General features: G+C 42.3%; 1 protein-coding gene across 10 annotated transcripts in view; it reads right to left on the bottom strand.

Annotated features, from left to right (window-relative positions):
- The window catches only part of NFATC3 (nuclear factor of activated T cells 3), a 140581-nt gene that overhangs the window by 3209 nt on the left and 112051 nt on the right, over positions 1 to 25321 (bottom strand). For 5 of the 10 annotated variants that reach the window (XR_014805694.1, XM_021094123.2, XM_084959908.1 and 2 more), the window contains one exon: positions 19444 to 19547. The exons of the other annotated variants lie outside the window; for them this stretch is intronic. Coding sequence is in view for 4 of the 5 variants with exons in the window: in XM_021094123.2 (XP_020949782.1) it covers positions 19447 to 19547 (101 nt within the window). In the remaining variant the exon portion in view is untranslated. The remainder of the gene's footprint in view (positions 1 to 19443; positions 19548 to 25321) is intronic. 10 annotated transcript variants of the gene reach the window in all.

Here is a 25321-nt window from a genome sequence, read left to right as displayed (position 1 = left end):
CACCACAGACACAGCAAAGTCAGATCTGAGTCACATCTTTGACCTACATCGCAGTTTGCAGCATGCTGGATACTTAACCCACTGAGCAAGGCCAGGGATTGATCTCATATTCTCATGGATACTATGTTGGGTTCTTAACCTAGGGAGCCACAATGGGAACTCCAAAACATTCTTCCCTCACTCTAAAGGGAAGAGCAGGATAGGGTTTTTGGGGTTTTTTTCCTGTCTTTTTAGAGCCATTCCCGCAACATATGGAGGTTTCCAGGCTAGGGGTCCAATCTGAGTTGTAGCCGCTGGCCTATGCCACAGTCACAGCAATGCCAGATCCGAGCCATGTCTGTGACTGACACCACAGCTCATGACAATGCCAGATCCTTAACCCAGTGAGCAAGGCCAGGGATTGAACCTGCGTCCTCATGAATAGGATATTTTCGAAATGTGTTCACCTTTAATCTAATTTTTCCTTAATGTGTGTCATCCCTTTAGGAGAGTTTTCCCTGATTCCTGCAGTGCACCTTGTAAATAAAATGAATTAAAATAAATGCTTTGGTGAGAGTAAACCATTGAGATTTGGTGGTTCTTTTATTTTGTTACTCTATGTTATTAATACAAACATCCTTCATTATGTGGGGGCATTTGTATTGTTTCTGATCCTCTCAGAAAAGGCTCTGGGTTTTGTTGGTTTTTCTAATGTGCCAAGCACCTCAGGAAGCAGTCTTCTGTGAGGTCCAGTGCAAAGATTTTTGATCTTAAGGAACCAATATAGAAGGGAACATCCCCAAATGAGACCCTTTTAGTTCCCTCACCATGAGAACTCTTCGCTTTTGTTTTGTTTGGCCGCCCTGCAGCATATGGAGCTCCTGGGCCAGGGATCTGATCCAAGTTGCAGCCTTGGCAATGCCGGATCCCCAACCCACTGTACCGGGCAGGGGATCAAACCTGAGTCCCATCACTCCCAAGACGCTGACAATACTGTTGCGCCTCTGCAGGAACTCCAAGAACTCTCTGCTTTGAAATGAAAATTCTTTGCTTTATCAACTAAAGAAGTTCCCATTGTGGCTCAGTGGGAAACAAACCCAACTAGTATCCATGAGGATGCAGGTTCTACCTACCTACCCTGGGAATGTCCATAAGCAGGTTCAGCCCTAAAAACCAAAATAAATAAATAATGATTCTATACTAATTCCACTCCTAGCCATATACTCAAGAAAACTGAAACCATATACCCCACATAAAAACTTGCACTCCAGGAGTTCCTGTCATGCCTCAGTGGTCATCGAACCTGACTAGCATCCATGAGGATTCGGTTGGATCCCTGGCCCCACTCAGTGGGTTAAGGATCCAGCGTTGCCATGAGCTGTGGTGTAGGTTGCAGACTCGGCTCAGATCCCACATTGCTGTGGCTGTGATGTAGGCCGGTGGCTTTAGCTCTGGTTTTGACCCCTAGTCTGGGAACCTCCATATGCTGAGGATGCAGCCCTAAAAAGACAAAAGACCAAAAAAACCACCAAAATAACAAAACCTTACACTCTAATTTTCATACCAGCATTATTCACAATAGCTCCCAAATGTCTACCAAGTGATGAATAGATAAACTAAATGTGGTCTATTCCACACAATGAAATATTATTCAGCCATAAAAAAGAATAAAGTTCAAATACATGCCATAACATGGATGAACCTTGAAAACATTATGCTAAGTGAAAGAAGCCAAACACAAAAGGTCTATATTATTTGATTCTATTTGTATATAATGGCCATAAGAAGCCAATCGACACGGACAGAAAATAAACAGGTGATTACCAAGAGTTATAGGAAGGAAGGAAAGCGGAGTGACTGCTAAAGCGTATGGGGTCTCAAAAGTAATGAAAATGTTCTCAAATTAGATACTGGTAATGGGTGCACAACTTTATGAATATACTAAAACCCACTGAATGGTATATTTTCTTTTTTTTTTTTTTTTTTTTTTTTGTCTTTTTGCCTTTTCTAGGGCCACTCCTGTGGCATATGGAGGTTCCCAGGCTAGGGGTCGAATTGGAGCTGTAGCCACCAGCCTATGCCAGAGCCACAGCAATGGGGGATCCGAACCGCATCTGCAACCTACACCACAGCTCACAGCAACGCCAAATCCCTAACCCACTGAGCAAGGCCAGGGATTGAACCCGCAACCTCATGGTTCCTAGTCGGATTCGTTAACCACTGCGCCATGATGGGAACTCCGAATGGTACATTTTCAAGGATGAATGTTATAGCAATGAATTCTATCTCCACACAGCTGTTATAAACAAAATTAGACCAAGATAAAAAGAATTCTATTAGTAGCATCTGAAGTGATCATAAAGCAAAGGAGCCACTAATAATCATTTAAAAAATCTTCAGGTTTTACCATCTAATATTTCTTATAGTTTAGTTCTTTTTTTTTTTTTTTTTGTCTTTTGTCTTTTTTTGTTGTTGTTGCTATTTCTTGGGCTGCTCCCTCGGCATATGGAGGTTCCCAGGCTAGGGGTTGAATTGGAGCTGTAGCCACCGGCCTACGCCAGAGCCACAGCAACGCGGGATCCGAGCCGCGTCTGCGACCTACACCACAGCTCACGGCAACGCCGGATCGTTAACCCACTGAGCAAGGGCAGGGACCGAACCCGCAACCTCATGGTTCCTAGTCGGATTCGTTAACCACTGCGCCACGACGGAACTCCCTCTTTTTTTTTTTTTTTTAAGGGCTGTACCTGCATCATGTGGAAGTTCCCAGGCTAGGAGTGGAAAGAGAGCTGTAGCTGCTGGTCCACACCAAAGCCACAGCAACACGGGATCCGAGCCTAGTCTGTGACTTAGAGCACAGCTCACGGCAATGCCGGATCATTAGCCCACTGAGTGAAGCCAGGGATAGAACCTGAATCCTCATGGATACTAGTCAGGTTTGTTACTGCTGAGCCACAATGGGAACTCCAAATAGTTTAGTTCTTAACTAAAAAATATTCTTCAAACTCATTCATTCATTATGACCATAAGAAGAAGGATATTAACATTTGCTCCACAAATATTTATTGAGCATCCATGGATTAATAAGCTTTACAACTGAAATTTTATATCATATTCCAATTAATCTTAACATTTTATGATCACTATTACCACACTTCACAAATCAGCTAACAGAGGCTTTTTGCCGATTCACACAATTTGCTTAGTAAGTAATGGAATTGGTTTCAGAACACCTATTACTTTTTAGAGGCCAAAAGAGTAGAAGAGCAGGGAAATTATTTAGACAAAGAAAATGTAAAGGATCTGGACAAATGTGGTGTTTCTAGGGGAGGGAGAATGAGTGGGGTGGATGGTTAGAAGAAGGAGAGGAAAGAAGGATTGATTCGCCACTACCACCAAGGTTTTTAAGTCTAGGAATAATCGTGCTGTCACTCGTGGAAATAAGCTGAGGAGGAATTTAGAGGAGGAACGTGTTGGGTTAGGTCTGGAACTGGATTTGGAAATTAGAATATCCAAATGGACAAACCCTGTGGGTAAGAGACTACAGTGAATGGTTGGTCAGAGCAAGAAGAGATTTAAGTCATCTTCTTACTAGAGACTGAAAATATGGGAGAAATTTCACAGTTCCACTTGAAGAGCAAAAGGCTGGGGGGAAAAAAAAGAGTGGAAGTAGCCTTGTCATCTGATGAGAAAATAAGACCTGGGAAAGCAAATATGTAAACAGAAGAATGGCCTGGAAATTACTTTTGGGGAGTTGCCATGTGGCTCCGTGGGTTAAGTATCCAGCACTGTCCCTGACGTGGCTCAGGTAGCTACTGTGCCCACAGGTTTGATCCCTGGCCTGGGAACTTCCAAATGTTGTACGTCTGGCCAAAAAATAAATTTAATAAGTAAATAAACAAAAACCATATGAAATAAAGAAAAAAAAAAAAAGAGAACTTTTGGTATGAATATAAGTTCTGCCACTAATTCCATGTGTGTCCTTGGACAAATTACTTCATACATCTAAGACTCCCGTTTCCTTATCTATATAATGATGGTGTTATATTAATAAAGGCCTCTTAAACTGTAAAAGTCTGTGATTTGTCAACAAATTTTCAAGTGCCAGCACTCAGAAGGACAAAGGAGTGAAGGATGAAAATTTGGCTTGACTGTGGTTAGTTTTCATGTAGAATAGTAAGTAAGTAGGACTAGAAGCAAAAGTCTCTAATTACAAAAAGGTGAATATTAAGCAGTGCTGGTGAACTCTAATAGTTATTAATTGAGATCAATTTCTTTTTTATTTATTTATTTTTTGTCTTTTTTGCCTTTTCTGGGGCCATCCCGTGGCATATGGAGGTTCCCAGGCTAGGGGTCTAATCAGAGCTGTAGCCACCAGCCTACGCCAGAGCCACAGCAACGTGGGATCTGAGCCGAGTCTGCGACCTACACCACGGCTCACAGCAATGCCGGATCCTTAACCCACTGAGCAAGGCCAGGGATCGAACCTGCAACCTCATGGTTCCTAGTCAGATTCGTTAACCACTGCGCCACAACAGGAACTCCTTGAGATCACTTTCTGAAGGTCACTGATACAGACTTATGAAGGTCTTTGTCAGACAGAGGGTGCTTTTTTTTTTTTCTTTTCGCTGCACCCATGGCATGTGGAAATTCCAAGGAGCAGGGATTGAACCCTTGCCACAGCAGCAACTTTAGTAACAATGCCAGATCCTTAATCCACTGTGTCACAGGAAAACTCCAGATAGAAGGTGCTTTTTTTTTTTTTTTTCTTTTTCTTGGCTACACCCACAGCATATGGAAGTTCCCAGACCAGGGACTGAATCCAATCCACAGCAGTGACCTATGCCATAGCTGCAAAAATACCAGATCCTTAACTTACAGTGCCACAGTGAGAATGATGAGGATGTTTTTTAAATAATTTTTCCAGGCACGGCTTTATTGACCATTCATGATGAAGGATGGAATTAATCTAAACCGATTCCTGAGTGATAAAAATAACTCACTGAAACAGTTTCTATGTAAATGAAAAATTATGGGAATGCTTTGCATGGCAATACATTTCAGTTTCCTCATAAGTATAATGGAGGTTTTTTTTTTTTAAACCCTTATATAGAATATAAAGGGACATAAACAGACAAGGCAGCCTTTGGCACCTCTGTCATAACAACAGGAACAAACACTTTTCAGTGTGGATTTAATGTGTGGGTCTATGAGTTAGTCTCATGCTAAAAGGAAGCACAAGGATGGCCTTCGATCTCTGTGCAACGCCTCGAGGATTACTCATCACATTAGGTTATCAATAGGCATCAGTGTTATCTGTCTCTCAAATAGCCTGTGAGCTCCTGAAGGACAAGAACCTTATTAAAGAGGAAACATCAATTTCTGATGTCTTGAATATACGAATCCTAATTCAATACAACTACTTGGAAGCTATCTGGAACTAGTACACTGAAAGTTGATGAAGTTGGAGGGTAGGAAAGGGACCAGGAATATTAATAAGACTAACGTAACACATGGCATCTGATTTTAATTTTGGCAGTGTCTATTTAGACAGGTCTCACAGCACGGCAAAAAGCCAAATATAAATCAAGTATTGAGCTTGAATTCAAGCTATCTTTTCTCATCGATTATTCCTTCCAAAGATGGTAGCTTCAAAGATGTTCCAGGCAGGAGTTGCCCTTGTAGCTCAGTAGAAACGAACCTGACTAGTATCCATAAGGATGTGGATTTGATCCCTGGCCTTGCTCAGTGGGTTAAGGATCTGGCGTTGCTGTGAACTGTGGTGTAGGCTGCAGATGCGGCCTGGAGCCGGTGTTGGTGTGGCTATGGTGTAGGCCCCTGGCTTGGGAACTTGCATATGCCACGTGTGAGGTTCTAAAAAGAAAAAAAAAAAAAAAAAAAGATGTTTCAGACTGCCATGAAATACACCTTATTCAATTCTTATCTTATTATTCAAGTTTAAAAACAAGATGATTAAACATGTTGCTTAAGAGTCCCCTCTGTGGTACAGTGGGTTAAGAATCCCACTGCAGCGGCTCAGATAACTGCGGATTCTCAGGTTTGGTTCCTGGCCCAGCTCGGTGGGTTAAAGAATCCAGTGTTAACATAGCTACAGCTCAGATTCAATCCCTGGCCTGGGAACTTCCACATGCCACTGGTGTGGCCATTCAAAAAAAAAAAGATGCTTTATCATCATCAAAAATCATGTGATAAGAGTTCCCTGCTGTGCCTCAGTGAAAACGAACCAGACTAGCATCCATGAGGATATGGGTTTGATCCCCGGCCCCTTGTAGGTTATAGGTCATAGATGCAGCTTGGATCTGGTGTTGCCTTGGCTGTGGCATAGACCAGCAGCTGTAGCTCCGATTCGACCCCTGGCCTGGAAACTTCCCTATGCCGTACCTGTGGTCTTAAAAAAAAAAAATCATATACTGTTTTCCTATGTCTTTATTTATTGTTTTTGGCTGTATCCATGGCATGTAGAAGTTCCCAGGCCAGGGTCAAACCTGTGCCACAGCAGTGGCCTGAGCCACTGCAGTGCCAACACTGGATCTTTAACCCAACTAGGCCACCAGGGAGCTCCTTCCTGTGCCTTTATGAGGAAGTCAGTGCTTACCTTTTCTTTTTTTCTGTCTTTTTGTCTTTTTGTCTTTTGTTGTTGCTGTTGCTATTTCTTGGGCCGCTCCCTCGGCATATGGAGGTTCCCAGGCTAGGGGTTGAATCGGAGCTGTAGCCACCGGCCTACGCCAGAGCCACAGCAACGCAGGATCCGAGCCGCATCTGCAACCTACACCACAGCTCACGGCAACGCCGGATCATTAACCCACTGAGCAAGGGCAGGGACCGAACCCGCAACCTCATGGTTCCTAGTCGGATTCGTTAACCACTGCACCACGACGGGAACTCCAGTGCTTACCTTTTCTTAAGGATGTGGGTCTATAATTAGTACTATCCACCCACTTACCAAGTACAATTTGATAATAAGGATTAACACATGATTTTCTGCAGTAACCAGGTAGTGACCTTTATAGCAAAAGCCTGATCAAAGCTGTGTTGCTTCTGTTCCCCCTTACCAAAGTTATGCTGTTCTTTTACATAGTGTGCCTAACCTCATTTAGTAGAAGCAATCTAGAAGGTTCTTGACAGTTCAGGATTTTTTTCCCTTTCCTTTTTAGAGCTGCACCTGCAACATATTTAAGTTTCTCGGCTAGGGGTTGAATTGGGCTGCAGCTGCCATTCTAATGCCACAGCCACAGCAATGCCAGATCTGAGCTGAGTCTTCAACCTAAAACTGCAACTTGCAGCAATGCTGGATCCTTAACCCACTGAGTGAGGCCACTGATCAAACCCATATCCTCATGGATACTAGTCAACGGGAACTCCTGAGTTTAGGATTTTAAGACTAGGATAAAGCCAAGAAGATTTCCCACAAAGAAGTACTCAAATGTACTTTAATACATTTGACTATACTCAAATGTACTTTAATACATAACATTAATACATAATAATTAGTAAGCAGATTTAAGTCCCAACAGGGCAAGGAACTTGTCTATCTTGTTCTCCACTGAATCGTTATTGCTTGGTAAATACTGACTGCTGACTGAAATCACGTGTCAAGTGTATCTTAAATATAATCTGGGGACTTGCCAAAACAACAACACACATTATGCACAAATAAAAGCTACTGAATATGAATTTTAGGACAAAGTCAGAACTGCAACAAAGCAGTCCTTTCACCATCCTTTAGCAATAACTTGAGTGCAGTACGGTATACAAGTCCACTGCTCTCCTTTGCCCTCACTTCTCCTTTAGGCTGGAAGCTCTGGAACCTGGCTCCCATCTCTGTGTTCCTAGACTTCTAATGTGACTGGCCAAAATTTGAGTGTCAACTTAAGCAAATTAAAAATTATTATGGGGAGTTCCCATCGTGGCTCAGCAGAAACGAATCCGACTAGGAACCATGAGGATGCAGGTTCGATCCCTGGCCTCGCTCAGTGAGTTGAGGATCCAGCATTGCTGTGAGCTGCAGTATATGTTGCAGATGCGGCTCAGATCAGACAGTATGTAGCTGTGGCATAGGCCAGTGGCTACAGCTCTAATTCAGCCCCTAGCCTGGGAACCTCCGTATGTTGCGGGTATGGCCCTAAAAAGACCAAAAAAAAAAAAAAAAAAAAAAAAAATTAATACTTGCAATTTCATTTTCACTTCCTTTTGAATGTAGAGATGCATTAATTTATCAATATATTTAAACTACTCCATAAAGCATGGAGGTGGCTTTATTTTTTTTCCACCAATTTAAGAAAAGAACATAAAGTTGCTTATGCCCCTCCTGTACAATTTTATCATTTCCCCCACATAAAGAGTATAATGAATTAAAATCCTAGAACAAGGAGCTCCCGCTTTGGTGCAACAGGAACAGAAGTGCCTTGGGAGTGTTGGGACACAGGTTCAAGTACCGGCTCAGTACGGGTTAAGGATCCAGTGTTGCCACAGCTGAGGCTTAGATCACAACCGTGGCTTGGATCTGATTCCTGACCTGGGAACTCCATATGTTGCAGTTCAGTCAAAAAAAAAAAAAAAAAGCCTAGAACAAGAGTCAATACCCATGGTAACAGGTTATGTAGGTCACAGCATTTGGCCCACTTGTAGCAGCCACCATCCCTGACTCCCATTACCTCAACACCTGGATTGCCTGTGCCACTACAAAAGAAGTCATCAGAGCCACCTGCAATAGCTGCTATAAGAAAAAACTTCTATACACAAGAATAAGGTATGTGAGTAACAACAGACCTCTTATTTAAAGCTATTTCCAATGCTTAAGCACTCAGAGTAGAGCAGGCAAGCATAGTGTGGTATGAAATCTCACCACCAGGTGGAGGGGCAGGGTAACCCAAGGCATGGCCTCTGGAGTAGGGGGATGCACATTGTCAAATACACAAAAGTCCAAAACTAGCATCTATAACATCTTGATCATTTCTGCAAAGTATTTCAGGTTATAATCAGACTTTGGTTATGTATATTATTTCATCTTAAAGCTGCAACTGGGAGTTTCCATTGTGGCTCAGCAGTAACAAACCCAACTAGTACCCATGAGGATGTGGTTTTGATATGTGGCCCTGCTCAGTGGGTTAAGGATCGGGCATTGCCGAGAGCTGTGGTGCAGGTCACAGACAAGGCTTGGATCTGGTGTTGCTGTGGCTGTGGTGTAGACCAGCAGCTGCAGCTCCAATTCAACCCCTAGCCTGGGAACTTCCATATGCTGTTGGTATGGGTCCTTAAAAAAAGTAAAAATAAAAAGATAAAGCTGCAATGAACATTCATCAAAGACTGGCAAATTTATCTTTTACTCCTTTCCCTACACTCTAAGATTGAGGTTTAATTCATTCTCTAGGTGAACAATTTTATTTATTTTTATTTATTTATTTATTATTACTATTATTATTATTTTTTTTTTTTTGCTTTTTTATGGCCACACCCATGGCATATGGAAGTTCCCAGGGTAGGGGTCAAATCAGAGCTACAGATGCGGGCCTATACCACAGCTATAATAATGCAAGATCCAAGCTGCATATGCGACCTACACCACAGCTCAAAGCAATGCTGGATCCTTAACCCACTGAGCGAGGCCAGGGATCAAACCAGCAACCTCATGATTCCTAGTCAGATACATTTCTGCTGGGCCACGAAAGGAACACCTGGAGAACAATTTTTTTTTTGGTCTTTTTGCCATTTCTTGGGCCGCTCCTGCAGCATATGGAGGTTCCCAGGCTAGGGGTCCAATTGGAGCTGCAGCCACCGGCCTACGCCAGAGCCTCAGCAATGCGGGATCTGAGCCACGTCTGCAACCTACACCACAGCTCACGGCAACACCAGATCCTTAACCCACTGAGCAAGGCCAGGGATCGAACCCGCAACCTTGTGGTTCCCAGTTGGATTCGTTAACTACTGAGCCACAACGGAAACTCCCTGGTGAACAATTTTATGACATTACTTCATATAAAATGAAGACTATATATTGGTGTGACTGTTTTCTGAATTTCGCTTGAAATGAAGAAACGAGATAAATTTGGAAGTAAAAGAATAGAAATAATTTTTTTCCCCACATCTGCAGCATATGCAAGTTCCCAGGCTAGGGACTGAATCTAAGCTTCAGCTGCAACCTACGCCGAAGCTGGGGCAATGTGATACTTTAATTCATTGATCCAGGCCAGGGATTGAACCCACGCTGCCAGAGAGAACATGGGATCCTTAACCCACTGTGCCACAATGAGAATGCTTAAAAATGATTTTAAATGAATGAGAAACTAATATTACTTTATAGTTTATTACTCTATAGCATAGTTTTCTTAAAGATTACTTTTAAGTTATTAGATAATTTATAAAAATTGCATCTAAACTAAATACATTAAAAAAAAAAAAAAAGGAGTTCCCACCGTGGCGCAATGGAAACAAATCCAACTAGGACCCATGAGGTTGCAGGTTTAATCCCTGGCCTCACTCAGTGGGTTAAGAATCCAGCGTTGCTATCTATGAGCTATGATGTAGGTCACTGCCTTGGCTCGGATCTGGTGTTGCTGTGACTCTAGTGTAGGTCGGCAGCTGTAGCTCCAATTCAACCTCTAGCCTGGGAACCTCCATATGCCTCAGGTGTGGCCCTAAAAAGACAAAAAAAAAAAAAAAAAAAAACAAACAAAAAAACCCAAAACCCATAAAATACTGAATTCAACTATTTATGAAATGAGCTGAAGAATTAAGTTGCATTCAAAATCTGATTAATTTGCTATTTTAAGCTACAGAGAGAAAAAAAGTTTCTGAAAATTTAGAATGTATCTGTGGGTAGACTGCTTGCTAACTAACCTAATTCATTTTTCTCTAGTAACTGAGTTTAGTCACATGGCTACTCAGCTACAGACAACATTTCCTGGCACCAGGATGGGGATCAAACCCATGCATCTGCAGTAACCCAAATGCTGTAGTCAGATTCTTAACCCACGGTGCCATAGCAAGAACTCCTCAAACCAAGTTTTTAACTAAGTTATTTTAACTTTCACACTGAGTCTAGACAGCTTCTCACCATAGGACAAATTGAAAATTATACGTACAACGATCAGAAATTCTACACTTTTTTTTTGGCTGTACCCTCGGCATATGGAAATTCTCAGACCAGGGACTGAACATGTGCCACAGTAGTGACTCAGGCCACTGCAGTGATAACTCTAGATCCTTCACCTGCTGAGCCACACGGGAACTCCTATATAATCTTCACCTTTTTTTTTGTCTTTTTGCCTTTTCTAGGGCCACACCTGCGGCATATGGAGGTTCCCAAGCTAGGAGTCTAGTTGGAGCTGTAGCCGCTGGCTGTGGGATCTGAGTCGTGTCTGAGACCTATACCATAGCTCAGGGCAACACTGGATCCTTAACCGACTGAGCAAGGCCAAGGATCGAACCCACAATCTCATGGTTCCTAGTTGGATTCATTTCCACTGCACCACAATGGGAAATCTAGTCTTCACTTTTAACATTAGTTTTAATACTAATAAAGGGAAATTATGATACTTTTTATTTCACAACTGACTGAGGGGGAGATCAGTCCTATTATTATGGGTCTTTCCTTTTACACATGTTATGCCATACTGAGTGTCATACATGTCTTTCTTCTAGAAAAAAGTTGTTAAAACATTCTACAAAAACATACATTAAATGTCCAGCTGAGTAAAGAGTTACTTGAAAGTATATTCAAGTATCAGCATGTATGTTTTCTTTTGGCTGTGTCCACAACATGCAAAAAAAGTTTTGGGCCAGAGATCCAACTCATGCCACAGCAGTAACCAGAGCTATAGCAGTGACAAAGCTGGATCCTTAAACTGTTGAGCCACCAAATAACTCCAACATATATATTTTTGTTGTTGTTGTGGCACCAGCTGCATGTGGAAGTTCTCAGGGTAGGGATCAAATCCATGTAAGAGCAGTGACCCAGGCCGCTTCAATGACAATGCTGGATCCTTAAGCTACTGTGCCAGAAGAGAACTCTAATACATATGTTTGGTTGTTTTTTTTTTTTTTTTTTTTTTTTTTTTGGCTTTTTGGCTTTTTGGCTTTTTGGCATTTCTTGGGCCACTCTCGTGGCATATGGAGGTTCCCAGGCTAGGGGTCTAATTGGAGCTGTAGCCACTGGCCTACGCCAGAGCCACAGCAACGCAGGATCCTTAACCCACTGAGCAAGGCCAGGGATTGAACCCGCAACCTCATGGTTCCTAGTTGGATTCGTTAACCACCGAGCCATGACGGAACTCCTACGTATGTTTTTGTATCTGCAAAAACTGAACTGTAGGGGGGGAAAAAAGCCAAAATAAGAAATTTCTGGAGTTCCTGTTGTGGTTCAGTGGTAATGAACCCGACTAGCACCCATGAGGATTTGAGTCGCTCCCTGGCCTTTCTCAGTGGTTTAAGGATCCGGTATTGCTATTAGCTGTGGTGTAGGTCACAGACATGGCTCAGATCTGGGATTGCTGTGGCTGTGGCTGGCAGCTCCAATTTGAACCCTAGGCTGGGAACTTCCATATGCCACAAGTGTGGCCCTAAAAAGCAAAAAGAGAAAGAAAGAAAAAGAAAGAAAGAAGGAAGGAAGGAAGGAAGGAAGGAAGGAAGGAAGGAAGGAAAGATTTTCAATTTGGGTTAAGATGTGCGATTCTGAATTTCAGGTTTATAAAAATACTCTGTCCTTGGAGTTCCTGAACCGGCATTGTCTCTGCTGTGGAGAGGGTTCAATTCCAGCCTGGCATAGTGGGTTAAGGATCCTGCTTTGCAACAGCAGTTGCTGCATCTCAGATTCAATCCCTGGCCTGGGACAGTCATATGTCTCAGGTGCAGCCAAAAAAAAAAAAAGAAAAAAAGGAAAAAAAAAAAAACCAACAACAACAACCCCTGTCCTTCTCTATATTTTTTATTAATTTTGTACATCTCTGAGTAATTTTGTCCATTTCTATATACTGCCAAATCCATTGTCTCCAGGGCCCAAACTGAGCCCCAGTGCTGTAAGACAATCCGCATGACTCATTCCACAACCTATACTATGAATCCTACAGGCTTGCTTTTTCAAGACCTTGCTCCATCAACTTTTTCTACTCTTCCAACTCTTTAATCAGTCTACTCACCCACTCTCTCCTCCTGGATTCTTCTCAGCATTAAATATGGGTATGTCTCTATCTCAAATAAGCAAGTAAACAAACTAATAAAGTCCTAGACCCACATGGGTCTGTTATGTTTTTTCTTTCACTGTTTAACATCTTAAAGGAGTCATCTACACTGCCGTTTCTATGTTCTTACCTCCTGTTCACTCCTTAGTCATCCATTGATCCCTTCATTTCACAGAACACATTTCTTTTTTTTATTTTTATTTTTTGTCTTTTTGTTCTTTCTAGGGCCACACCTGCTGCATATGGAAGATCCCAGGGTAGGGGTCTAACTGGAGCTGTAGCCGCTGGCCTACACCACAGTCACAGCAGCATGGGATCCGAGCCGTGTCTGTGACCTATACCACAGCTCACAGCAATGCTGGATCCTTAACCCACTGAGCAAGGCCAGGGATCAAACCTGCAACCTCATGGTTCCTAGTCAGATTCATTAACCACGGAGCCACGACGGGAACTCCATCCACAGACACATTTCTTTTTCTTTTTTTTTTTTTTTTGTCTTTTTTGTTGTTGTTGTTGTTGTTGTTGCTATTTCTTGGGCCGCTCCTGCGGCATATGGAGGTTCCCAGGCTAGGGGTTGAATCGGAGCTGTAGCCGCCAGCCTACGCCAGAGCCACAGCAACTTGGGATCCAAGCCGTGTCTGCAACCTACACCACAGCTCACGGCAACGCCGGATCGTTAACCCACTGAGCAAGGGCAGGGACCGAACCCGCAACCTCATGGTTCCTAGTCGGATTTGTTAACCACTGCGCCACGACAGGAACTCCCTCACAGACACATTTCTTACCGAGATCACTAGTGACCAACTTGTTCCTTCACACATGGGAAGAACAATGGAGTAAACACTAGGAAAAATAAGCTTTAATTTTGGTTCAGCTTTGATGTGACTAAGGCAACTTAATCTTTTTGTTTGTTTGTTTTGTTTTAGGGCCACACTCTTGACATATGGAGGTTCCCTGGGTGAGGATCTAATCAGAGCTACAGCTGATGGCCTACGCCATAGCCACAGCAAATGCAAGATCCCAGCCGAGTCTGCAACCTAAACCTTAGCTCACGGCAATGCCAGACCCTTAACCCACTGAGCAAGGCCAGGGGTGGAACCCGCAACCTCATGGTTCCTAGTCGGACTCGTTTCCACTGCACCATGAAGGGAACTTCAACTTAGTTTTTTTTTTTTTTTTTTTTCTTTTTAGGGCCGCACCCGCAGCACATGGAGGTTCGCAGACTAGGGGTCCAATCGGAGCCACAGCTGCCGGCTTACACCACAGCCACAGCGAGGCCAGGGATCGAACGTGCAACCTCATGGTTCCTAGTCGGATTCGTTAAGCACTGAGCCATGACGGGAACTCCCCCAACTTAATCTTTTTTTTTTTTTTTGTCTTTTTGCCATTTCTAGGGCCGCTCCTGCGGCATATGGAGGTTCCCAGGCTAGGGGTCGAATCGGAGCTGTAGCCCGACAGCCTATGCCAGAGCCACAGCAATGCAGGATCCGAGCCGTGTCTGCAACCTACACCACAGCTCACGGCAACGCCGGATCGTCAACCCACTGAGCAAGGGTAGGGACCGAACCCGCAACCTCATGGTTCCTAGTCGGATGTGTTAACCACTGCGCCACAACGGGAACTCCCAACTTAATCTTTTTTTAAAGCATTTTTTATTATAGTTGATTTACAGAGGGCAACTCAGTCTTTGAATTGATTTTCTCAACTATAACAATCATGTGAGGATATTCATTTAAGTCCTTCTGGGTATAACTCTCCTGAGAGTTTTATAGACAGGTAGAAATTTCTTTGCCAAAGATGTAAAACCAGGTGAGGCTGGCCCAGCTTCTGGGAGAAGCCAGGATTTTGGTCCTATGGCTTATCAGCAGGCTTTAGTATCTTCAGTATAAAGAGTTGGGTAGTGGGCATGATTTCTAAGTCCTCTTCCAAATCTAATTTCATTAAAATCAAATTCAAATGGCATTTTGAGAATTACAAGCCATATATTTATAATTTCTTTTTCTTCTTTTTTTTTTTTTTTTTTTTTTAGGACTGCACCTGTGACATATGAAAGTTCCCAGACAAGGAGTCTAATCGGAGCTATAGCTGCCGGCCCATACCATAGCCACAGCAACTCAGGATCCAAGTTGCGTCTGTGACTTACACCAGAGCTCACCTCAACGGTGGATCCCCAAGACACTGAGCAAGACCAGGGATTGAACCCGCATATTCAATATTAGTCGGGTTCATTTCCGCTGTGCCACAACAGGAACTTCCTGTATATTTATAATTTCCATCATAGACTTTCTCATGTGTCTTCGAGAGTCTTTGAAGAAAGAAGCTGTCTGTGTGAGGGAAAGGGAGGGCTATGGTTGGTTGCTGAGGTAGAGAGGTCTGAGGCCCAGCTCCCTCCCTCACAAGCACTGATTCCTTCCAAATGGAGCTCTGGGTGAACTTCCGGGAGTGCAAACATGGGCCTAAAGGGCAGGCTCAAGGGTAAATGATCCAGGTTGCATTTGGCAAATGGCTAACATTTCCTGCTTTATTATCATTCCATACTGCCTTACATCAAAACTTAGAGTACTTGACCAGAAATGAGTAGGCTTACACACCTGATCATCAACCAAACTTATTCGGCATCCAAGCCATAGAATTCATACAGATAGGCCTCCCTCTGCTTTGGTTTAATAAATCCAATCAATGCTGGCCTTCTATTCAAACCCAGACTAAATTTATAAGTACAAGTGTGAGACTGCGAATGTGGTTAGATTTAAAAAGCAGAGTCTGGACACACACAGGCATGCATTCCCACACACATAATAATGGAATATTACTTAGCCATGGAAAAGAATGAAATAATGCCATTTGGATTCACAGACATAGAAAACACACATATGGGAGCTCTCTGCACACTGTTCTCCTTCCATTAACTGAAAATAAAAATCAAGCTTCTGAGAGAGGATTAATATGGCAGAATAGAGGGACTGGAGCTCAACTTCTCTCCTAAGAACAACAAAATTCACAACTAAAAGCTGAGCAATCCCCACCCGAATGGACCGGAAACCTTAAAAAAGATACCCTACTATAGAAGAAAAAGAAGAGACCACATCAAGAGGTAGGAGGGGTGATTTCATGATATAAACAACCCATACCTCCCTGGTGGGAAGCTCCACAGACTGAAAACTAACTGGTTCACGGAGAGAGACTCACCTACCAGAGTGAGAGTTCTGAGTCCCACATCAAACCCTCACGTGTGGGGATCTGGCACTGGGAGAAAGAGCCCCTGGAGCATCTGGCATTGAAGGCCAGTGGGGCTTGTGCACAGGAGCTCCACAGGACTGGGGGAAACGGAGACCCCATTCTTAAAAGGTGCACACGGACTTCCATGTGCACGGATCCCAGGGCAGAGCGAGGTCTCCATAGTAATCTGGGTCAAACCTGACTGCAGTTCTTGAAGGACATCCTGGGAAAACAGGGGTGAATGTGGCTTGTTGTGAGGGAGGGACACTGAAGGCAAAACTCTCGGGAATATTCAGCAGCTGCCTTTCGCTGGAGGTGGCCATTTTGGGAAAATCTGGCCCTACCCATCAGTCAGTGCTGAGAAGCCCCAGGGCAAACAACAATGCAGGTGGGATTACAGCCCCACCCCTCAGTAAACAGGCTACCTAAAGACCCCTCAGGCACACAGCTGCCTCTAATCTCATCCAGAGACTAAGCCCCACCCACCAGAGGGATTAGAATCAGCTCCACCTACCAGTGGGCAGGCATCAGCCCCTCCCATCAGGAAGCCTACAGCAAGCCCCCATACAGACTTCAGCCACAAGGGGGGCAGACACCAGAAGTAAGAGAGGCTACAACCCTATTATCTGTAAAAAGGTCACCACACCAAAAACCTATAAAAATGAAAAGACAGAGAACTATACTCAGATGAGGGAGAAAGGAAAAACCCCAGAAAATCAGCTAAGCAACAGGAGATTCTTAGCCTCCAGGAAAAAGGCTTTAGATTGTTGATGCTGAAGATGACACAAGACATTGGGAATAAACTGGAGGCAAAGGTGGATAACTTACAGGAAACACTGACCAAAGAGATACAAGACATAAAACTTAAACAAGAAGAGATGCAAAATCAATAACTGAAATAAAAAATTCACTAGAGGCAGCCAACAGCAGAATACAGGAGGCAGAAGAACGAATAAGCACGGTGAAGGACAGATTAGTGGAAATTACAGGATGCAGAACAGAAAAGAGAAAAAAGATTGAAAACAAATGAAGAGTCTCAGAGAACCCTGGGACAACGTGAAACACAACAACATCCGTATTATAGAGGTGCCAGAAGGAGAAGAGAGAGTGAAGGGGACAGAAAAAATACTCCAAGAGATAATAGCCGAAAACTTCCCTAAAATGGGAAAGGAACCACTCACCCAAATCCAGGAAGCACAACGAGTACCATATAAAATAAACCCAAGGAGGAATACACTGAGACACATATTAATCAAACTAACCAAAATTAAAGACAAAGAGAAAATCTTGAAAGCAGCTAGGGAAAATAAACAAGTAACATACAAGGGAATACCGATAAGGTTATCAGCAGATTTTTCAGCAGAAACTCTGCAGGCCAGAAGGGAGTGGCATGATATACTTAACGTGATGAAAGGAAAAAACCTCCAACCAAGATTACTCTACCCAGCAAGGCTCTCATTCAGATTTAAAGGAGAAATCAAAACCTTCACAGATAAGCAAAAGCTGAGAGAATTCAGCAACACTAAATCAGCCTTACAACAAATACTAAAGGAACTTCTCTAGGCAGAAAAGAAAAGACAGCAACAGGAAACAAAAATTCCACAAATGACAAGGCTCACCAGTAAAGGTATATATACAGTAAAGATATGAAATCATCCATGCACAATTATACCACCAAAATCAGAAATCGTGAGAAGAGGTGGGTACCAGTGCAGGACACTGGAGATGAAGTTGCAATTAAGAGAACAACAACTTAAAACAATCTCGTATACATATAGACTCATATCAAAACTTCAGAATAACTGCAAACCAAAAATCTACAATTGATACATAAACAAGGAATCTCTGAAGAAGAAATATATCCCATAGTAAATAAGTGCATAATCCACCATGAAGGGGGTCATTTGACATCATTCTTGGAATGCTGAAGTCTTCTTAGAACTGTTTCTGACTTCCTCTACATCAAAGAATTTATGATAATTATAATTAAATAATGCAACTGTACAATTAAATAATATAGGTCTACAATTGTATTATTAATAACCATTTCTCTCCATGGTATAATGTAAAGTCTATAATGTCTTGTTTATCACATCACCTAGAATGGTGTAATGCCTTTATTGAAGAATCAATAAGATGTAACAAATTGTGAGGACATATTTATATAGTTACACTGTTTTTTAACCAATTTATGCATTTTATATTTTACTTATTTTCAGAGGGTGTATTATTTTTGTTATTCTTACCAGTTAAGTTATTCTTTTTATTATGCTATATAAAATATTTAATGGTATATAAGGCTTTCTTCTTTATAAATTTTAGTTGCATAATATACACAATTTTAATATAATGCTAACTTTTAAAGAAAAATTGAAATGTAATAGATAATACTAAATAGTAAAGATGAACGCCATACAAAATGGGATAAAGTATAGAATAAATTTCCTATTTGTCTCAGCATATTTTCCATTCCACTTCTTCAGAGGGAGTCACTTACTCTAAGATCCATGTTATAATAATCTGTGTGAATGTAATTGTGTTTAAATATATGTATTTTATTTTGTAAAAAAAAAAAAGGGAAAAAAAGGAAAACACACATATGGTTACCAGAGGGTCAAGGATGGGGTAGGGATAAATCAGGAGTTTGGGATTAACATATATACACACGACTACATACACAGTAGAAAACCAACAAGGCCCGACTGCAGAGCATAGGGAACTATATTCAACATCTTGTAATAACCTATAATGGAAAAGAATCTCAAAAAGGATATATACATAAAATTGTGTAACCTAGTCACTTTGCAGTACACTTGAAGCTCACACAACATTGTAAATCAACTATCCATCAATAAATTTTTTTTTAATGGAAAAAAAAAAAAAAAGGCAGAGTCTTCTAGCCAAAGTTTAGCTCCAAAGATAATGAGCTGGCCCCTACCAAGAAGGTACCCTATATACCCCCTCCTGTTCAGCACATGCAAATCTGACCACTGCATGCAAATATCAGACTTGGGCACAAAAACAATGACACATTTCAATCAACACTCACCCTCTAGATTCTCCAGATATGAGCTGGACATGAGAGCTCACTGTGGTTAGGCCATTTCTCTGCTGAACCTGATGGCTGGTGTTCCAAGTCAGACATAAACTGGTCTGTGTCAAAGAAGACAACATCACTACTGAATGGAACAAACCAGAAGGTAACTTAATCTACTACATGCCCAGCTTGTTTTTTTCTTCTATAATCAAGGGGAATTTAGTTGTTCTTTATCTGTCAATCACTCCAAAAAATGACTCCCCACATTTTATCAGATAGTATGAATACTGGAGTCCAGAGAGTTTAGGCAATGCTGATTTATTTACTAAATTTAAAAGAGAAATAATTTTCAAAAGTTACAATGATGGTCTTCAGTGATTTTAAAGATGGATTTGTTTTTGTTTTTGTTTTGTCCCCCACTCCCATCATCCCCCATCCCCCTGGCATATGGAGTTCCTGGGCCAGGATCAGATCCAAGGCACAGTTGTGACCTATGCTGCAGTTGCAGCAATGCTGGATCCTTAACCCACGGTGCCAGGCCAGGGATCAAACTTGCATCCCAGTGCCCAGAGACACAGCCAATCCTGTTGTGCCACAGCAAAAACTCCAGATTTAGTTTTAAATAAACTAGTTTTTATTAGATTACATCAATTAGTAGTTCCCAGGAGTTCCCGTCGTGGCGCAGTGGTTAACGAATCCGACTAGGAACCATGAGGTTGCGGGTTTGGTCCCTGCCCTTGCTCAGTGGGTTAACGATCCGGCGTTGCCGTGAGCTGTGGTGTAGGTTGCAGACGCGGCTCGGATCCTCTGTTGCTGTGGCTCTGGCGTAGGCTGGTGGCTACAGCTCCGATTCGATCCCTAGCCTGGGAACCTCCATATGCCGCAGGAGCAGCCCAAGAAATAGCAAAAAGACAAAAAAAAAAAAAAAAAAAAAAAAAAATTAGTAGTTCCCAAACACTTATCTGTGGCTAAATCAGCATTATCTGGGCACTTAATTAAAAAAAAAAAAAAATCCTGAGCTCTACTCCAGAACACAGAATCAAAATGTCTAAGGGTTGGAGGTCAAAATACTATGTATGTGTGGGTAAATTTGGGGGTTATGGAGGAATATTTTTTTAAACTATAAAGTTCACATCCGGAGTTCCCGTCGTGGCACAGTGGTTAACGAATCCGACTAGGAACCATAAGGTTGTGGGTTCGGTCCCTGCTCTTGCTCAGTGGGTTAACGATCCGGCGTTGCCGTGAGCTGTGGTGTAGGTTGCAGACGAGGCTCGGATCCTGTGTTGCTGTGGCTCTGGCGTAGGCCGGTGGCTACAGCTCCGATTGGACCCCTAGCCTGGGAACCTCCATATGCCGCAGGAGCGGCCCAAGAAATTGCAAAAAGGCAAAAAAAAAAATAAAAATAAAAATAAAGTTCAGGAGTTCCCGTCGTGGCGCAATGGTTAACGAATCCGACTAGGAACCATGAGGTTGCGGGTTCGGTCCCTGCCCTTGCTCAGTGGGTTAACGATCCGGCGTTGCCGTGAGCTGTGGTGTAGGTTGCAGACGCGGCTCGGATCCCGCGTTGCTGTGGCTCTGGTGTAGGCCGGTGGCTACAGCTCCGATTCAACCCCTAGCCTGGGAACCTCCATATGCCGCGGGAGCGGCCCAAGAAATAGTAACAACAACAACAAAAAAAAAAAAAAAAAAAAAAAAAAAAAAAAAAAAAAAAAAAAAAAAAATAAAGTTCACATCCATTAGCGAGTTATGAAATCAATTCAGCAAGTTGAAATCAGTATTAACAAAAAGGTTGGAGGGGAGTCCCTGCTGTGACTCAGCGGGTTATGAACCCGACTAGTCCACGAGGATGTGGGTTTGATTCCTGGCCTTGCTCAGTGCTTAAGGATCCAGCTTTGCTGTGAGCTATGGTATACATTGCAGACAGGGCTTGGATCCTGAGTTGCTGTGGCATACTCTGGCAGCTAGTTCTGATTAGACCCCTAGCCTTGAAACTTCCATATGCTGTAGGCATGGCCCTGGAAAAAAAAAAAAAAAAAAGAGGAGTTCCTGCTGTGGCACAGTGGGTTAAGGACCAAGCACTGCTGGATTGCTGCTGAGGCTTGGATTCAATCTCTGGCCTGTGAATTTCCATATGCTGTGGGTGCAGCTGAAAAACAAAACAAAAACCATAAAATGAAATGGAACAAAACAGAAGACAGGATGCATTTTCCTTCAAAAAAGGTTAAGAACTGACTTGGGAGACTTTCACATTAGTTGTAAATGGATCATGGAATAAAACCCACTTCCTTTTTTTTTGCTTTTTATAGGACCGCAGCTGTGGCATATGGAGTCACCATGGGAACTCCCTAAAAGTTACCTTCTCTCCCTCTCTCTCTCTCTTTTTTTTTTTTTTTGCCTTTTTGTCTTTTCAGGGCTGAACTCGAGGTGCATGGAGGTTCCTAGGCTAGGGGTCAAATAAGAGCTGCACCTGCCAGCCTATGCCACAGCCACAAACGTGGGATCCGAGCCCTGTCGCAACCTAAACCATGGCTCACAGCAATGCCTGATCCTTAACCCACTGAGCAAGGCCAGGGATTGAATTCATGTCCTCGTGGATACTAGTTGGGTTTGTTAACCACTAAGCCACTATGGAACTCCCTAAAAGTTACTTTTGTTTTGTCTTTTTAGGGCTGCACCTGAGGCGTATGGAGGTTCCCCGGGCTAGGGGTCAAATCAGAGCTATTGTTGCTGGCCTACGCAAGAGCCGATCCAAGCCACGTCTTCAACCTACCCCACAGTTCACGGCAACACCAGATCCTTAACCCACTGATCGAGGCCAGGAATCGAACCCAAAACCTCATGGTTCCTAGTCAGATTCACTTCCACTGTGCCAAGATGGGGACTCCCTAAAAGTTACTTCTTATTGTGAGAAACTGCCAAAAATATTTGAAAGTCAGGAGTTCATACTGTGGCTCAGTGGAAAAGAATCCTACTAGTACTCATGAGGATGCGGGTTTGATTCCAGGCCTCATTCAGTGGGTTAGGGATCCGATGTTGCCATGAGCTTCAGCGCAGGTCTCACACTCGGCCTTGTATCCTGTGTTGCTGTGGCTGTGGTGTAGGCCAGCAGCTGCAGCTCTGATTCGATCCCTAGCCTGGGAACCTCCATATGCTGCAGGTGCGGCCCTAAAAGGCAAAAAAAAAGAAAGTCACTGTTATCATTTTGTGACAATGGCTAACACATTTAGATGCCCAGTTAAAGAATCCAAAATACAATGAGGCAAAGCCTCCTCTTTGGCCTATAAGGAACTGATTGTTGGCCTTTGCTGTACAACTTCAAATAAAAGGAACTAACCTTTTATTAGATAGTAGAAGAATGCTTATTTTATCTTGGAAGAGGAGAATCTGTATGTTGCCTTTGTGAACTAATTAAATACGTCTTGGGCAGACAAAAGAGGGAAATAAAGGAAGAGCCAATGCAGTCTTACTAATGGGGTCAAAACAAAACAAAAACCAGAAATCCTTGTCCTTATGCAAAGTTTTTTGGCCCTAAGCTTTTCCTTTACTAAATTTGACATCACTCACCTAGTTTTCAAGGATGACTTAAGGATTATAGTATGTGTGAAGTATTTTAAAGACTCCAGATATACTGTTAAAAGTCTCTTTTCTGAGTGCGGTTGCCCAATCTTTACAACTGACTCCTTCAAAAGAGACCCTAAAGTACAGAACATGAGATTCTAAGTAAATCAGCACATAAATTAGAAGAAAGAAGCCCAGGAACAAAGCTAAGAGGCCAACAGACAGTGGGGGCTTTTATGAGCTGGCTGATAGTGATAATTTCACACTGTGCTTATGGAAACTTGCAGTCCTTGAGACATTTTTCTAGTTCCTTGAAACACTGTTGACAGCTCCAAAAAACACCTGATTTACTTATCTTAAAAACGTTGACCAGACATTTAAAGGATTAAAACCAATCCTTAAACTCTTACAAAAGATTAAAGAGAATACTTCCTGTCTCATTCTTAAGGCCAGCATTACCCTGATATCAAGGCCAGCCAAAGGCACAAGAAAAAAAAACTACAGTATATCCCCTGTGAATACAGATGCAAAAGTTTGTAACAAAAATACTAGCAAACTGAGTTCAGCAGTGTATCATGATCAAGTGGAGATTTATTCCCAGAATGCAAGACTCGTTCAACGTATTAAAATCAATGAATATAATAGTACATTACTAGAATGAAGGGGAAAAAACCTAGACGATCATCTCAATTAATGCAGAAGAAATACTGGACAAATTTAATGCTCTTTTGAGGTAAAAACACCCAATAAACTACTAATAGAAGGGAATTTCCTCAACATGATAAAGGCCATATATGAAAAACCCAGAGATAACATCATACTCAATCATTAAAGACTGAAAGTTTTCTGTCTAAGATCAAGAACATGACAAGGATGTTCACTTTGTCCATGTCTATTTAACACAGTACTGGAAGTTCTAGCCAAAGTGATTAGGCTAAAGAAATGACAACATCCAAATTAGAAAGGAAGAGGTAGAATGACTTCTGTTCACAAATGAAATGATTTTGTATGTAAAACGTTCTAAGGAATCAACATGCAAAAAGTTAGCAGTTACATAAAATCAACACACAAAATTTAGTTGTATTCCATATACTCTCTTTCTCTCTCTCTCTCTCTCTCTTTTTTTTTTTTTTTTTTTTTGTCTTTTCTAGGGCCACACCTGCGGCATATGGAGGTTCCCAGGCTAGGGGTCTAATTGGAGCTGTAGCCACTGGCCTATGCCAGAGCCACAGCAACGCAGGATCCAAGCCGTGTCTGCAACCTACACCACAGTTCTCGGTAATGTAGATCCTTAACCCACTGAGCAAGGCCAGGGATTGAACCCGCAACCTCAAGGTTCCTATTTGGATTTATTTCCACTGCGCCACAAAAGGAACTTCTATTTTTTTTTTTTAAATGAAAAAAGTGTTGGCAAGGATGTGGAGACACTGGAATCCTCATGTACTAATGTAAAATGAAGCACTACTGTTTCCATCTGGCAGTTCCTCAAAAAGTTGAACAAAGAATTTCTAAATGATCCAGCAATTCTACTTCTAAAATATACAACAGAGTTGAAAATAGAGACTCAGCTACCTATAGTCCAATATTCATAACATCATTATTCACAATAGCCAAAAGGTGGAAATAAATGAAATGTCTTTCAACAGAGGAATGGATAAACAAAATATGGCATATACATACACTGAAATATTATTCAGGCATAAAAAGGAATGAAATTCTGATACATGGTTACAATATAGCTAAATCTTGGAAACACTATGCTAGGTGAAATAAGCCATATACAAAGAGACAAATATCTGATTTCACTTATATGAGGTATCTTGAATAGGGAGAGCTGTAGAAATAGAAAGCAGAGAGATCCCGTTATGGCTCAGCGGAAACAAATCTGACTAGCATCCATGAGGACACAGGTTTGATCCCTGGCTTTACTCAGTAGGTTAAGGATCCGGCATTGCCGTGAGCTGTAGTGTAGGCTGTAGACTCGGTTTGGATCTAGCATTGCTGTGGCTGTGTATCCACAGCCTTCCTCATCTTAGCCAACGGCAACTCCGTATCTTTCCAATTGCTCAGGCCAAAACTTCATCGGTGTCATCTTTTTTTTTTTTTTAATTTCCATCGGTGTCATCTTTAACCTCCTTCTTTCACACCTTACATGGAAATGCTTTAGCTCTACTTTTAAAATACATCCAAGAAGTTCCCGTTGTGGCACAGGAGAAATGAATCCGACTAGTATCCATGAGGATGTGAGTTCGATTCCTGGTCTTGTTCAGTGGGTCAGCTATCCAGTGTTGCCATGAGCTGTGGTAGGTCACAGATGCGGCTCAGATCCTCT

This window comes from Sus scrofa, chromosome 6 (assembly GCF_054392235.1).
Source record: "Sus scrofa isolate SSC_HxYL_T2T_F1_AM1 chromosome 6, Sscrofa_HxYL_maternal_Yorkshire_Landrace_v2.0, whole genome shotgun sequence".
Taxonomy (NCBI): domain Eukaryota; kingdom Metazoa; phylum Chordata; class Mammalia; order Artiodactyla; family Suidae; genus Sus; species Sus scrofa.
Note: the sequence above shows the minus strand (reverse complement) of the source record. Positions and strands in the feature narration are given on the sequence as shown.